Source organism: Heliconius melpomene, chromosome 4, assembly GCF_056956725.1.
Source record: "Heliconius melpomene rosina isolate 202511_hmr_F chromosome 4, ASM5695672v1, whole genome shotgun sequence".
Lineage (NCBI taxonomy): Eukaryota > Metazoa > Arthropoda > Insecta > Lepidoptera > Nymphalidae > Heliconius > Heliconius melpomene.
In genome coordinates, this window is record NC_140392.1 from 3,106,581 (window position 1) to 3,123,529 (window position 16,949).

Below are 16,949 nucleotides of genomic sequence, written 5' to 3' on the forward strand. Positions count from 1 at the left end.
AGGTATAAAATTAGGCGTCAAATAATTTAATCATTACATAAACGTACGGTATTTTTTATTATTTTTTTCTCTTACCAAGTCTGTGACATAGGAGTTTTTATTTAAATCCTTTCGTATAGCATTATCTATGTTTATTAGCCTTCAATCGTGATTTGCCGTTTGTGTGTTTTGTTTTTAACAATATTATCGTTTTGCAATTTATGTAAAATTTGTATTTTTAGCCGAACTTTATTATTTATAATTTGATTCTGGGTAACAGTTGCAACAATGGAAGCTGTAGAGAATCAACAATATGTTGTCTTAGGCATCAAAGTGAAGCCTGGACCAATGGAACGCCATAAATTGGAAAATTTTGCACTCGATAATACTGTAGATCTATTACGAAGTGAAGCTGAAAAAAGAGCTAATATTCCTTCTGCTTCATTAGGTACGTTTTTTATTTTTTTATTTTATTTGTACATTTCATTACAATAGACAAACTGAAGCTCAAAACATAAAAAAAAACAATGTACAACATGTGGTTTATTAATATATATTTATCTTTTAAAGAATTAATTCATCACGGCAAGATACTTAAGGATCAGGCAACACTTTCTGACAGTGGGATCAAATTTGGTGAAATGGTACATGTTGTAAAGAAGAAAGAGCAGCCTCCTGCAGCACCACCACCAACATATACCGATGCAGAATTACAGCAACTTAATGCTTCTTTGAGAACACTTGGTTGTACTCCTAATGCTCCTGGTTGGACAAGAGCCATGCAAGTAAGAAAAAGTTTTGTCAGTACTGTCAGTCCTATCAGAAGCTACCACCAGTTTAGAAGGCTCTGCTGAGAAGAGCACTAAAACTTAGAGAATACATTATTATAGTAATTGTTGTTCCTGAAATAAATATTTTTCAAACACCCAATCAGTGGCACTATTAGAATTATTTAGAATTTGGTATTGAGAGGAGCTTGGGTGGAGGTGACCTTTATGCACTTTTAGGTGATCACACTTGGGTTGCAAGTTTGTAAGTTCTCTGTGCTCTTCGCTCCATAATCCACCCTCATATACTTGCCCCATGGAATACTAAGTAGTTTCTTTCTTTTAATAGATTCATTTTTTTTAGTTACTAAATGATGAGTCGGCCATGGCTGAAATTATAGAACATGCACCATCTTTGGCAGAAGACTGCATGACTCTGTCTATTTTACATGAAGTAGAGTTGCTTGCAGCACTGGGAGCAAATATTCAAACAATGCGACGGGGAGCTGAGGCTCATCCTGACTTACCAAATGCATTGAGGCATCTTATGCGTTTAGTTCGATCTCGGTCAAATACAAATACCTCTGATTTTGGTAAATATAAATCTTTAAATATGACTTTATCATGCAGTCCTCATTCATAGTGTCTTGTTCTACGAAGCAAAAAAACTGTGCTTTGAATGCTTCTTTACTAAAAATACTTATATGTCCTATTCTTGTTTCTATATTTCCAAGCCAGAGTGTCATTTTCTTTATAATTAATTGATTGCTGCTTTTATTGCATTTTTTTAAAATTGGAAATGAAACTATAATTATACTATTTGTTTCCATTGCCTACCCTGCTAAAGAAAAACAACTATTTATTTACAAGTAATATTTGTAATAGTGTCAATAGTTATTTTAATTATATTTAGCTTCATATTGCCCAGCAGGCAGAGTAAGAAGCCCCCATTATTCATTCAATATTCAATATTTGTATATTACAGCCCCAACATCTGGCTTTGCATATTCACTGGAGGCGCTCTCCGAAGATGAGGATGTTGAAGAAGAAGAGAATGAGGAAGGTGAAGGCAGAAGTACTATAACACAAGAACAATTAGCCGCTGCGTTACAGGTTTTTATTGTTATTTTTATATAGTACTAGCGGACGCGTGCAGCTTCGCTTGCTTATTTAGGAGTGAATTCTAATAAACCACGAAACATATGTTCAATGAAATATTTTTAAGAGTCTAATTTTCAAATTTTATAATAATCGGTGGTGTTTTAAAGATTTTTCTATACAAACTTTCAACTCCTTATTTGTACCCTTAAAGGAAGAATTCTAGAAAACGATGAAACACATGTTCAATTAAATACTTTTAAAAATTTAAAATTTTATAAAAATCGGTGCCGATTAAATTTTTTTTCCATACAAACTTTGAAACCTTATTTTACCCCTTTAGGGTTAAAAGTTTTCAAAATCCCTTCTTAGTGGATGTCCAGATTACGAAAGTAAATATCTGTCCAAATTTCATGTTTCTACCATCAGCGGTTACGGCTGTGCTTGCGTCTTACCTCAGTCAGTGAGGACAAGTCCTTTTATATATGTAGATTATGTGAAAATATAATATATATAGTGTAACAATGATTGTGGGTTCAGTCTCCACTTGTTGCGGTTCTTATTGTTGCTACAATTTAATGAAGTTAGATTAGACATTTTTTATATTTCAACATATTATAAACAATCCAGGCAGCAACAGAAGCAGCACTGTCTTCCTCGAGCAGCCGTGGTGCTTCCGGAGGTCTATTGCGATTGCTGCAAGCCGCCGCGTCGCCCGCCTCGTCTTCCGCCACGCCCACTACCGCTGCCACACCTGGTATGTTATATATTGTAAATTATTCTTCAACCATATCTATCATTTGAGTTTTTATTGTTTACCTAAAATTTTTACAACTATTTTTTAGCATAATGAATGTGAATGAAGCTTTGAAAATGGTGACCGAGAACTTTGAGGTCGCGTACCTATATGCTCAGAAACAAGTATTAAACATATTTCTCAGAACCTACCTGCAGTAACCTTTTGGAAAGGTAGTAATATGTTAAAATCTTGACTACGTCTAACGTAATTCTATTAAATTGTAGCAACAACAAGCAGCGAAACCAGTGAAAATGTAGGTGCTGGGCGAAGCGCCATTACCCCGGAAATGTTTAGCGAAGCGATTACCGAAGCCCTGAGCCGAGCAAATGCAGGCACACCAATGGAACAAAGTACTGCAGGTAGGCTTTATTATTTATGGGTTTGAATCCACCCACTCACGACCACCCCACTCTGGAGAATGAAATATTTGACATCTACTTTTCATATGATAAGATTTGTTTACACCAGAACCTCTCTCTGCATTGCGCAGTCATTCATTATTTTTAATTCTCTATTCTGTTAAAACATAATGCGTGGTTGAGTTCCGCCACCCAACACGCAATGTTTCGAATTCGGTAAGGAAGTGATAACGGAATGTTTAGACACTAGGTTATCTCTCCCTACTCTATATAAGCAGGATAAAACGTGAAACTGAAAAAAAAGAACATGCAAAAAAGTTAAATTTCAATGGAATGCTGACCCACATTGAATAAGAAATTAAAAACATAAACAATCATATCAATTTGGATTATATATTATTACCGTATTTCATTTTTAGGTTTACATATTTGATTTTAAGATAAGTTTGTGATAACATTAATAAAAACACCAACCAATTTATTTATTTTTATTTATTTGGAATTGCATTCAACCTGACCTGACCCTGGAGGTGGCATAGGTGGTTTACAATCGATTTCCCGAAAAAGACAAGGTGATGATACACCTACTAATAACAATGAAGCAATTAAAAAGACTATTATTAACCCGGCCACTGCGACTCCATCCATTCAAAATTTATATGTCCACCCTTCCCTATCTGAAAGTCCTAAGTCCTACCTTGATACGGACAAAGGCCCTTTCATAGTATATGTGTCAAGGGAAACTCCAAACCCTGCAGCTGGGACTTCCATTAAACCCATTAAATTTGGCCAATTCCTACACATAAATAAAATAACAAATATCACCAGCGATGGTGTGAAAAGTGTTGGTCGCAACAAAATTAGCGTTGAATTCTCAACAGCTACTGCAGCGAATTTGTTTTTATCCAATCCCATACTCAGCTTATGTAAATATGTTGCTGTTATCCCAACGTTCAATATTACTAGAATGGGTATTGTAAGGGATGTCCCGGTCGATTTTTCACTAGATGAATTTGTAAGTTCCTTGGAGTTTCCCTCTAGTGGTGTACAGGTGATGAAAGTAAGGCGTTTAAATAGAAAGTGTGTCAGTGAGGGTGTGACTACATGGGTCCCGACTCAGTCGGTTGTAGTCACATTCCGTGGTCAAATGTTGCCTGAAAGGGTCTTTTCATATCATTCATCCCTCCCAGTTGAACCCTATAGATACCCTACTATCCAATGTTTAAATTGTTGTCGATTTGGTCATGTAAAATCACAGTGCAGATCGAAGCCAAGGTGTTACAAGTGTTCAGAGTCCCACAACGGTGAAGCATGTGGCAGAAGCAGGGAAAATTCTTTTGAGAGCAAACATTTTGCCTCAGACAAGGACTGTCCTGAGTTTGCAAGGCAACAGTCCATCAAAATTACAATGTCTCAGGAGTGTACATCATATATAGAGGCTTCCGCTCGTTTCCCTCCTGTCCGCAGATCCTATGCTGATATGGCTAAGGAAATATCCTCCCCACCCGCACTTTCTAACACCTTATCACCAAACTCATCTGCCCCTGTTACTCCATATAAATCCTACCGAAAGACTTTTCCAGTCTCCCCGTCCCCGCGCTCCTTTAGCAAAGGGATATAATAGACAAGCTCATCAAGCCTTAATTGCCAATTGTCCTTCTTCCCTTCCTAATGGTTCTGCTTTAAACCAAGGTGTTGACAGTCCAATGGAATCTAGAAAAGATCTATTGGTTGCACTAACTGAAACCCTTGTGAGTATCTTTCAAACCGCTGATGAACTTCCTATACCGTCCAACGTTGCCCAGAATTTACTAACAATTTTTAAAATACTAAACAATGGAGCCACTGAGCTTCCTACAGTGGAATAGTCAAAGTATTCGTGCCAAAAAGCACGAATTACTTAACATTATTTCTCTGTATAATCCTGTCATTATTGCCCTCTCGGAAACATGGTTGGTGCCTGACTCCCGTTTTAGGGTACCAGGTTTCGCCTGTTTAAGGGAGGACAGAAGTGACGGGTATGGAGGTTGTGCTATCCTTATCCAGCACTCCTCTCCTTATACCCTTATCCCTATCCCTCTTCACAGCCAACAGATTAATGCTGTTGCTGTGAGGGCTTTCAATATCTCCTTCCTCTCGATTTATATCCCTCACCCCTCTCCCTCTCTTTTCCTTGAGCTAAAGTCTATTATCTCTTCTCTTCCCAGTCCTGTGTTGGTCCTGGGTGATTTTAACACTCATCACTCGTTGTGGGGGTGTTATTACTGTGATGGATTTTCTCCTTCGTTGGTAGACATGATTGATGATGTATCTCTTTGCATTCTCAATGATGGCTCTCCGACTCGTAGGGTTAATCCAAATCAGAATCCTAAGACCGCTGTTGACCTTTTCTTATCTTCTCCTTCTCTTGCTTCCCAGCTATCATGGTCTGTTCTTCCTTCTACCCATGGTAGTGACCACTTCCCTATACTCCTCTCTATACATAATAGACATTCCCCTGCTCCCCCTCTAAATTCTTCCTCTAAATATAACTTAAAACAAGCTAACTTGAATAAGTATGCCGACTCTGTGGATTGCATGCTGGGCAATCTTCTTGAATTCGGTAATTTTGAGAATATCATTCTTTGCTATGATCGTTTTGTCTCTGCCATCTTGTCTGCAGCTGACTTGCGTATCCCTAAAAAACACTCCATTCAGAATTGGATGCATTTCAATCCCTGGTGGGATCAGGAATGCTCTGATTCTGTCGATCGGCGAACATCTGCCGAGGAATCATATGCTGCCTGTATGATTATGGAGAATTACATTGAGTACAAGCGCAGAGATGCGAAATTTAGAAATTTAACTGGGAAAAAGAAAAAACTAGGATGGACTAATTTTTGTGAATCCCTTAGTCCTCGTTCTCCTTCCTCACTTGTGTGGACGAATGTTAGGAGATTTCGTCGTTCTCTTAACAATAGTTCCAGTCCTACTTCCAATAATCCCTCTTTATGGCTTAATGATTTTGCTAACAAACTTGCTCCTCCCTTTGTACCGTCTTATGATTTATTTGTATCCCCACTGATTGAATCTTCAGATGAAATGGATGCAAATTTTTCGTGTGAAGAACTCAAAAATGTCTTAACGGATTTAAGAGATACAAGTCCAGGTGAGGACTGTATGAGAGACTGACTAAATGAGAAGTCTAAGAGGCACTTTTTAAATTTAATCAATAACATATTTCAATCAGGTAACATCCCCGAATCTTGGAAGTTCCAAAATGTTATTCCCATCCTAAAACCTGGAAAATGTCCTTCTGATCCTAATTCATACAGACCCATTGCTCTAGCTTCTGCTTTATCCAAAATTATGGAACGGCTTATAAAAAACCGTTTGGAGTGGATAGTGGAGAGCAGAAATATCTTAGGACCCTCTCAGTTTGGCTTCAGAAAAGGGTTAAGTACCACAGATAGTCTCAGTGTTTTTACTACAGACATTCGACGAGCGTATGCCAAAGGAGAGTATTTGGTTGGTGTTTTTCTAGATGTTGCATCTGCATATGATAATGTTCTTCTTCCGGTACTCAGGCAAAAATTGCACCAGCTGAGTATTCCGCCGAGGATGGCTCATTTCGTATGTAATCTGCTGACCGGTAGATCAATATCTGTGAAACATCCACTTCTTACTATACCTCCCAGACTTGTCTGGAAAGGTTTGCCTCAAGGTTCTGCTCTCAGTCCTCTGTTGTATAATTTATACACTCATGACCTTGAATTGTCTGTCAATAGTTTTTGTAACATTCTTCAATACGCTGATGACATCGTCCTTTACTACAGCTCAAAATCTGTGGAGGACATAACTTATCGTCTGAATACTGCTTTACACTATTTAAACCAGTGGCTCTCTGATCATGGCTTGGCACTATCAGTAGCAAAGTGCCGGGCGGTAGTATTTTCCAAAAAGAGAGTAACTCCTGATTTTCAAATTTATTGCGGTAATAATACTATCCAATTAGCAGAAAATTCTTAGGCATGATTCTCGATAAAAGACTGAACGGAATTGCCCATGCTGAACATGTCAGTAAAAAATGTGAAAACGGCATCAACGCTCTAAGAGCTGTGTCTGGTGTGTGGTGGGGTGCACACCCTTATACTCTCAAACTACTGTACAATGCCATTATCCGTAGTCACATTGACTACGGATTATTTGTTTTAGACCCCTTTAACAAAGTTGCTACTCAAAAACTCAATAGAATCCAATACAAATGCCTACGAATTATTATAGGTGCAATGAAGCCTTCTCCTACCAACGCACTTGAGGTTGAGTGTGTTGATCCCCCTTATCCTATCCGTCGCCAATTCCTGTCTGATCGGTTTGTTGGTAAAATGTTACAGCTGTCATCCCACCCTCTATGGTCCAAGCTATCTGATTTAGCGGACCTAATTCCTGTGGGCAGGCCCCTACCCTACTTGCTCAATAGTTTCCTGAAATTTACCTCTCTTCCTCATCCCTTGTCCTCTTCCCCATCTAATCCCTTATTCTGTACACCTTATAAAGCTTTAGTACACCATCCTTCTGTTATCACTAATCTTGGTCTAACCAAGGGAGCTGCTGACACCAACACAAAATTTCAATCCATAGTAAATGAAAATTTTTCAAACCACATCCTCATCTTTACAGATGCATCAAAGCTTTCAAAAGAAAGCTGTGTTGGTGCAGCTTGCTGGATACCAAAATTCAAAATTATATTACAATTTAAATGTCCTCCCGAATCATCTGTGTTTACTGATGAGGCTGTTGCTTTGTTAGAAGCAATCCGGTTCACAGACTCCCATGACTTTAAACAGACTGTTATTTGTACTGACTCTTTAAGTTGCATATTGGCTATAAAGGGAAATCCATTTCATAGTAAACTAAGGTCTTCAATTATTTTAAGGATTCGTGAAGAACTGTACTCATGTTATTTAAAGGGTTTGGATGTTACTTTGGCATGGATTCCAGGTCATTCTGGAATAAGTGGGAATGAATCTGCAGACTCGTGCGCAAAATTGGCCATCCAGTGTGGTAATTTAGATCACTCTTCTATTTCGGCCCAGGATCTCTTGTCTCTTGCATTAACTCATTTGGATGTGTCATGGTCTGAATTCTGGGAATTGTCAAAATCTCAGAAAGGTAAATTCTATGGTGCTATTCAACCTAATATCCCCAGGCGACCTTGGTTTTTCTCCCAAAGATTTACGGAACGGAGGATTATATCAACTATTTGTCGCTTGCGCCTAGGACATGCATGTACGCCTGTGCACCTAGCTAAGATCAGGGTCAGGGACCACTCACTGTGTGAATGTGGCCTAGACGACGGTTCCCCTCCTCACATCCTTTTCACTTGCCCGAAGCTAATCCGTCCCTTATACGACGTCCTTCCTCATAAAGTTCCCCGTCCTCTTAATGTTCAATGTTTGTTAATGTTTGTGTTTAGTCCTCTTTGTAAATTTTTATGTAAATATATTAGATATAACAAAATAAAATTATAAGCTAACCTTTGTATTATATTTTTTATTACTAATCTCTGTGTTATGTATATAATGTATTATACTAATTTTAACTTTGTTTGTAGGTGAAGGCAATTTTTAACTGGACCTTTTTTTTTCTACATGCATTTTCCTATCGTGTAACATTGTCTATTTTTTACCGTACAACCTCCTTCGTGTCTTCTCCATACAACGTGACATTGGCGAAGTGATATGTGCTCAACTGGCACTCTCGGAACGCCAGATTTAAAGAACCATACCATACCAATACAATATTAAATATTGTTTATATTACGTTTATTTTTGGGTAATGTTTTGAATTCACACCATTATATTTGGAAGAATTATATTTGGAGTATACATTATTATGGTATCTAGGAGACCTACAATTGTTTTATTATACCCTTAGGTTGGCTGAAAGTATCTTTACTAGATTTTGGACTTCAAATTAATTTATTTACATATCAAATTCACTTTTTTGAATGAATGAAATTTAAATTGAATGATAAATTAATTATTTTTATTCCTCTGCTTTCGTAATATAAAGTGCTGCGATGAGCTTCACCACTCTACACACAGTGCGTTTTTACTTCATAAAATAAAGCGTAGACTTATATATTATAATAATGAATAACTATTAATAATTAATTAATTACTAGTTTTTCATTATATTTCCTAGCTTCATCTTCTCAAAGCCCCGTAACAACTGGTGAGGACTTCCTCACGCAACTACAACACATGCACGAGATGGGCTTGATGGACGACGCGATCAATGTTCGAGCACTACATATTTGTGCAGGTTAGTATCCCGCATATAGAAGGATAGATACAGAGAACGTAGCGTTAAGTCACTCCGGACCTCACGCACCGCCCGATTCAAGTATCGAGATGTTGTGTGTTTAATGGCGGACTTAACTCGCGCCACGCTTGTTTACAAGAGAGAGAGAGAGAGAAAGAGTGGAAATTGAACCTAGAACCGTTGGACTTACAATCCTTGTGCCGTGACGGCAATCAAATTGTGAAGATTATTTAATTGTCATGGAATTTTAATATCATCATAATTAGTCTTTTTATTGTCACAATCTTTATAACAACTTTTAAATTAAAAAAGTAATTATGATTATAATAAGTAATTACGTAAGGAATGTGTTTTAAATTATTATGTAAAATATTATTAAAACATTGATTTATTTAGTTTTTCCACATTCAACACTGTCACTTGTAATGGTAACCTTGTGTGTTGAGATATTCCTTTCTTCGTTTAATTTTAGTAATTAATGCCCGTATTGAGTGGCGGATTTCAAAACCGTGCTGTCTTCTCACTAGAGTGATGAAATGAAATATTAATTCTCGATTGGGAATCGAACCCAAAACATATTGTGCCGCTGCGCTACGACGCCATAAGTGAAACTGCTTTTATTATTTTATATAATATTTATTTTTTTATCTTACAGGTGATGTAAATGCAGCTATCAATTTAGTTTTTAGCGGAGCCATTGCAGACGACTGACGTTAAAACTCTTTTGGGAAAACAAATAAAACACTTATTATTATTATTATATATTTATAATTATCACTTAAAATTTTGGTATACTTAAAATAAGTAAAATATCACTGGATACAAGAATCCTTAAGGTCAAGTGTTAAAAAAATACTAAGAAGAGTAAATAAACTACTTCCACAAATTATACTGTTTTATTTTAAGTTTAAGTCTTAAATATAACTTTATACTCGTAATACAACACCAATTTACTCCTAAAATGCAAACATTCAGAATGAATTTAGAATAGCCTTAAATATACAGATATACAAATAAAATTATTAATAAAAAGATTTTATACAGGAAAGATAAATGAAAAAGTATGTAATATAAAAATAACTATAAATAAAATCACAGCAAACTGGAGCTTCTATATTAATAATGTGTGTCAAGAGATGTAACAGTTCCTTATCTAGACGTCAAACATACAATTTTATTATATCAATTAATTTATCATTAAGATTAAATCTGAGAACTTTATTCTCTAAAAAAAATTTTGGATGTGATGAAAGTGTAATATTCTAATAATACGATAATAACCATTGACATTGAATACTAGAAACATTTATTGTTTAGTTTTATAATTCTTAAACCGTTTCGATAACTTCCGATAAGTGCTGTTATCGCCTTTGGCTCGACACTGCTCACGTTTACGCATACGTTTAAAATACCATCCAGCGGTAGTCGTGTTATCTTCAAACAGCTCTTTTTCAAGTCTTCTCCTTGCTTCCATACGATTAATAGCTCGTTTGTCGACCCAATTGATTTCCTGTTCCGGTATAGCGTTATTATCTCGATGGTTCTCGCAGGTTTCTGTTGATTTACTATCGTCTTCGTCATTGGCCAAAACTTCGTTTGACTTGCCGATTACACTGCTCGAATCAAAGTTAAAATTTTCTCCAATATCACCTCTGACATTTAGTTCCTTTCCGGAATACGAATTGTCGTCAGTCCATGACGAGGATGTTAGGGAAATATCATCGTAATCTTTCATGAAGCCACCTTTCATTTCCCATTGTTCGTATTTGTTGCGCTTTTTCTCTTTCTTGTGTGATTTTTGACGATCATGTTTCTTCCTTCCAAGTTTATGCTTAGGAGCTGTATATCTGTTATCTTTTTTTAATCCTTCGAATGATGAATGAGTGTCAATATTGATGCTGTCTTTCGAATTCTTATTAATATCCTCCTCTCTTGCATATACTTTTGTAAAATCTCTCTTATGAAACATTGTATCTTCTGCGTTCATTTCACCAAATTTTTGATCAGACTCATTATCGTCTTTTGTATTTTGAGAATTGAAATCATCAGTTTTTATTTTGTCATTGCCAAATGCAAAATTTATGTCTTTATCCATTTTTTGATAATTTATTTTGGACTCAAATGCTTTATTGCCATCTCTTTCATTAAAATTTATATTATTTTCATTAAATGCAGTTTTAATATATTTGTTTTTGTTTATATTATAATTAATGTCATCCTGTATTGATTCATGGTTGTTTTTTCTATAATTATTGTTGACGTTAATTCCTACATTAGATTGGATGTCATCAGCATTCCTCTTTGTAATTTTTCGATTTTTGTCCATGACGGTAAAAGAATCTATATTATTCAACTTTTCTGTCTCATCTACCAGTTGCTGTCCTGCTAGTTTGTTGTTGTCAAATTCATATTTTTGTTTTGGCTCATTTTTAATGTTTAGCGCAGTTTTCTTATTTCTTAATTCATCCTTTTCTTTTATAATCTTTTTAATAGCTTTTTCATTTATCCAGCTCCTATTTTGGACGTAAACATTTCTCAGCTTCCTAACATCTTGCACAAAATCCTTTTCATATGGAGGTTGCATCATGTGACTTTTAAGTAATCTGTCGTCAATATCTACTTTACCATCAACACAGGTAGCTACAAGTTTTTTATTTTCATCATTTTGTAATGGTTCTTCAAACATCTTCCTACATTTGTTCTGCTTGGTTTGTGCCTTGTTAGCCTGATAACTATTTAGAGCTGTAATTTCCTTCAGTTTGCTTCTTAAGTATGCATTTTCTTCTTGCAATCTGTAAAGCCTTGACAGAATTTTGTTGACACCTGGTGTATTATTTAATGTACAATCTGATTTCGTTCCCCATGTATGGCCGATGGCAACTCCAAGAGCTGTTATAACACTCGCCAATACAACAATATTTAATACACTGCTCAACCTCTTGTTTCTTCTATGCACATATGTTTTATTTTTGCATCTTTTATTAACAAGAAAATCATCATGTTCTTTTATGTCTTCATGGTCATTTTCTACATTGTTTAATTGTGATTCTACAGATATAAATTGGGCAGTTTCGTGATCGGATGGACAGTTATCATCATTAGTTATTTCATAGTTCAATTGGCAAGGTGATGGTGAATCAGGTTCACTATCACTTATGATCGAAATTCCATCAGTATCTTCATCTTTTTCATGGACTTCTGTAGATGTGCTATAAAAAAATTATAAAAATTTTATATGTGTTCATAAAGTAAAATAGATGCCACTCACGGAGCAGGCGCACAAGTGTGTGACCGTAAGGGGTAGGGGCACAAGCGTGCGACTGGTTGTCGATTCGATCCCCATTTAAGGAAATGAAATATTTATTAAAGTTTACATTTTCATTTCTTCGTTCTGGTTTAGAGGCAAAGACGTGGTGTTGAGATCCTCCACTAAATGCAGAATGCCTCCAGAATTCGGCGAAAATGGGAAATAGACTGTCTTACCATTAATTTTCCTCCCTGCTCTACTGTGTGCGGGATACAGCATAAACCAGATTTTATTTAATAAAATAGAGCAGTGGCAATTTTTGTAATATTTTGAAAATATAAATGTCACAAAATTTAAAAAATAAATCATAATTAAATTATAGTTTTTCAATAAACAATATATGCATACAATGCATACATCTTCAGCAATAAATTAGACATGGTAATTAAACTAATAAGTGCATGGTATTTAAAAACCACAGAGTTAACTCTCAAAAATACTTCTGCATCTCAACATGACATATACTAAAAAGTCTGCATATTTTAAAATTAACACAATGAATAATAACAATTAAAATTTGGCATGAGTTCAAATTACTCATTCCCTTTAATAGAAGAAATTCCTACAAATAAAGTACATTTAGTCTTTGTTTGCCATTAGTAAACAAATGCTTTCACTATTATTTAATTTATATCAATAATTAAATAAGTAATGAATATATAATTACATTTTAAAAGTAATAATTAAGCCTTGGATCATAATTATTAAGTTATGCAACATGGTTCCTGCAAATCAATAATCATGCAGAATATTTACCTTTCACCTTGTAGCTCTGTTAACTCTTGTATATCGTCTGTATGAATGGAATTTTCAAGTAAAGTCCAACTCTCGCCAGAATCGGAATCGCTACATTCAATAGCAGGCCCGTCCATTGCTAAAGTCATCTAAAAAATAAAAACTGTAACGCATTTGATATATACGCAATAAAAAGTGTAATGCGCGCAATAATCTATAAGCCACATACCGAGAAATAAGCAGCAAAAATTTTGACAAAATAATTAATGATCATACACGAGAATTTTAAAATGTAGAAAATATTGTGAACATGTTTTTTTTTCTATTTGTATTTTGTTTTTGTAAGTAAACAAAACGTCACTCCCGTTCCTAACGTCACGAATTGATTGTCGATTGATTTTTGTTTTCTTCCTCGCGTGACATATTATTTTGACGCATGTGCTAGTACATTTTGCCACAGATTATATATTTAATAGACAGGTGCTTTGTTTTGCAGGTGTTGTGAATTTATATTTTATTTATAAAAGATTATATGTACAGCGTTTTGATTTATGAAATTATAGTATATTTGATAAAAATATAAAAAGTTTAGAAAAAAGGCTTGTCTATTGTTTTCTTATATTTAACGTAATTTCTAATTTTCTATACACATAATAAGCTTATAGAACCTACTGTTAAGATTAAGAGATTCCGCTCATCCGGTTTCCACGTTCAGCAGTATGTAATACATATCTATTATAATAATCTGATCCCATAGTAGATTGAAAATATTAAAACCATTACTGGTAGTCAGGCAATGCTAGAATATGCCATGAATTTGATGAAAAAAATGCTTAATCAAAGAGTCCCCAATACCTCCTAATGGATTAAAACTCCCGATTTTGGTGGGTATTTCTAGCTACTTTCCAATTGTATAATATAAGCTACTTTTTTATTGTGGATATAAAAATTGCTTATGCTTAGAATTCAAAAATATTTTTTTACACTACAATATTATAATAATTATTGTTATGACATAGATTGACTAGAAAATAGCAAGTTTATCGTTTCAAGTTAATATTCTTTTTAAATACGCTTAATTTTTACAATTATACAACTTATATGAGTGAGATTATGTCCTCGCTTATAGAAAGGGTCGCTGAGAGAAAGATACTGGATGTTGAGAGACGAACTTGATGAATGAAATATTGACATAATTCATTGCCTGAAAATCAGATCAGAATTGCAACCACTGAAGTTCAGTCGCTGTTCCACAGCTCCACAATGACCTCTTAATGCTTAAAATAAAAATCTATTTTAATATGTGGTAAGCTAATTAGTTCACGAAAATAAGGTCTCATTCTATTCTTACCATCTTTTTTTATACTACTTATTCCATACAGAGTAAAAATAAAACCCTTTTGATTTCTAGTATTGGAATGTATTCATTAATCTGTAGGTGTATATTTGCTAGTACTAGGATCATCAATGGCAAAGTTCTTATCACATGTAAATGAAATCGTAGCTGCATATCTGGTTCCAGAGGTCACTTTTTCCACATAATGTGGATTTTCTCCACCACTTGTGAACATACTCAGTCTGCCTTTTCTAGGTTCCACTGTACTATTGAATTTGCCATCTATGAAGACAAATCTGCCTCCTTTAAAATCAATCCCGTAATTACCAAGGTAGAGCAATGTTGTATAATGGAATGATTTATAAGTTTCCTAAAAAATAAACAAGCATGGTTAAAATAGATATGAATCACTTAAAAATTTACATTCATAAATCAATATTTACTTTATCAATATGAGGATGCCAATATTCATCATGAATTGTGATAGCTTTTTTAGGTGTTATTTCTGAAAAAAATGTTGGGTGTGTCAAATAGATTTTATCTGGTCTTACTCCAAAATGATGGGCAATGGTGTGTTTTATTTTTTCTTTTACAACCTGAAAATAAAAAAATGTTTTAAAGATTAAAGACATGTATTTATTATAAAGAACCTCAAATAAAAATAAATTATAAATGTTAACATACTCTAAAAGCATTAAAATCATTTTGATTGAATAAATGTTTCGTTTCTTTAAGCTTGTATATGTTAACAAAATGTTGTCCTTTTGATAGTGCACCACTGTGCAGATCTAATATGGAAGCTCCACCATAAGAACCTCCATGCTTTAAGCCTTTTTGTGCTATTTTCAACAACTCTTCTGCCTCTCTTTCTGAAACTACTTGATCAGTGACAAATCTCTTACAATCTCTTGGGACACAACCCTCATATTTTACTACTTCTTGTGTATATTCAGTAGAACATTCTACTATTACACCTTTTCCTGGTAGTAATTCTGATTGTTTTGCAAATGTCACTATATTCTCTTTAGAAGAAAAATACACTATTATTAGGAGTGATGTAATTACTACTATTCGTGATATAATTCGAAGTGGTAGAGATTTGTTGAGGGATCTGTGAAATTTTAGTATAATTACATATTGTAAAGATTAATCTGAATAATTTTCTAATCTTTATAATTAACATAAAAACAAATGTCATAGTACAGTGGAAAGGTCTTACTCTTAATGTTGTGGGATGAATCCCAAAAGAATGATTTAATTTCATTTCCTCACTCTTGTACACAAGACTTATCAAATTTTGCTATGTAACATACAATATTCCAAAAATGTGGCAGAAAGCATGGAACAGAGTTTCTAAACACATCATTAGCTCCACCTAACCTGCTATGCGGGAAAACCCGCGGTATTTTATAATACACATTTAACATATAAAATATAATAATTAATCAGCATTTTAGAAGTAAAAATCAGCCTCAGGCTGTACCCGCACACAGCATGGTATGCAGAGGGAAACTAGTGTTTAGACTCTCCGTTCCCCACATTTCGCCGGATTCAGAAGGCACTACGTGCTGAGTACCCTAGGCAAGTAATTATGTGATATTGCAAATTATTTACTCTTTTACGGGGACGTTTTTGGTTTTTTCATTTTTTATATTTTCTTCACCCTTAGGAACATTTTTGTTTCTTCTTTTTACATCCCCCATTCTATATTTCAAATATATTAAAAGAGTAACCGCAAAACGTGAGTAATACAATTATTTACACAGAAAATATTATGATAATAAGCAAAAACAATAGTTTCAACACTAATAAATATTACGAATATATCAATTTTTAGATAAATTTATAAGGCAAGACTAAGAAGGTTGTAAAATATCTAAATTAATATTTCCTCTTTCATACGTGAAAGATAATATTTAATATCCTTTCGGTGTAGAAAAGAATCTTAGACTTATATATCACTGCAACTGCATCTACAGCGCAGTGCAAATATTGCCAATGTCAAACAATTGTGATTGACATTTGACAGATATTTGAAAGCGTCAAACACATACAAGTCAATATAGAATATAGTAGATAAACCTGGATCTCTTTTTGACATGCATTCTACTATTGTGTAATAATCTCTTTTTTACCGTGTTCTCCATACAACGTGACATTGGCGAAGCGATTAGTGCTCAACTGGCACGCTCGAAATGCCGTAAATTAAGGACTCAACTGATAAACATTTAAATGGGGTGGATTTTAAGTTTTAGAATTTAAG

At 34.6% G+C, this 16,949-nt stretch overlaps 3 protein-coding genes and 1 long non-coding RNA gene across 6 annotated transcripts; 2 read left to right on the forward strand and 2 right to left on the reverse strand.

Moving 5' to 3' along the window:
- The first annotated feature begins 93 nt into the window (after positions 1-93).
- Positions 94-10,194, forward strand: LOC146539442 (ubiquitin-like protein 7). Its single transcript, XM_085208152.1, has 8 exons — positions 94-427; positions 550-764; positions 1,111-1,339; positions 1,732-1,859; positions 2,475-2,601; positions 2,868-3,002; positions 9,189-9,308; positions 9,964-10,194. The coding sequence occupies exons 1-8, from the start codon at positions 268-270 to the stop codon at positions 10,017-10,019; spliced, it is 1,170 nt and encodes a 389-aa protein (XP_085064278.1). The 5' UTR covers positions 94-267; the 3' UTR covers positions 10,020-10,194.
- On the reverse strand, positions 10,060-13,767 carry LOC146539443 (uncharacterized). 3 transcript variants are annotated; one of them, XM_085208148.1, is made up of 3 exons: positions 13,627-13,767; positions 13,372-13,499; positions 10,060-12,517 (listed from the first exon to the last, which is right to left on the reverse strand). In XM_085208148.1, exons 2-3 carry the CDS (start codon positions 13,497-13,499, stop codon positions 10,615-10,617), a joined length of 2,031 nt encoding a protein of 676 aa, XP_085064274.1. In that variant the 5' UTR covers positions 13,627-13,767; the 3' UTR covers positions 10,060-10,614. The 3 variants fall into 3 exon arrangements, with proteins under 3 accessions (XP_085064274.1, XP_085064273.1, XP_085064275.1); XM_085208147.1 differs by having other exon boundaries at positions 13,372-13,513; positions 13,580-13,741; XM_085208149.1 differs by lacking the exon at positions 13,627-13,767 and adding an exon at positions 13,580-13,599.
- Positions 13,768-14,017: 250 nt separating this feature from the next.
- On the forward strand, positions 14,018-15,249 carry LOC146539444 (uncharacterized). Its single transcript, XR_014879515.1, has 2 exons — positions 14,018-14,234; positions 14,480-15,249. It is a non-coding gene; the product is annotated as an uncharacterized LOC146539444 (long non-coding RNA).
- Positions 14,749-16,687, reverse strand: LOC146539445 (2-oxoglutarate and iron-dependent oxygenase domain-containing protein 3-like). The gene is made up of 4 exons (XM_085208416.1): positions 16,301-16,687; positions 15,371-15,797; positions 15,130-15,282; positions 14,749-15,056 (listed from the first exon to the last, which is right to left on the reverse strand). The coding sequence occupies exons 1-4, from the start codon at positions 16,387-16,389 to the stop codon at positions 14,778-14,780; spliced, it is 948 nt and encodes a 315-aa protein (XP_085064542.1). The 5' UTR covers positions 16,390-16,687; the 3' UTR covers positions 14,749-14,777.
- Between the last annotated feature and the right edge of the window lie 262 nt (positions 16,688-16,949).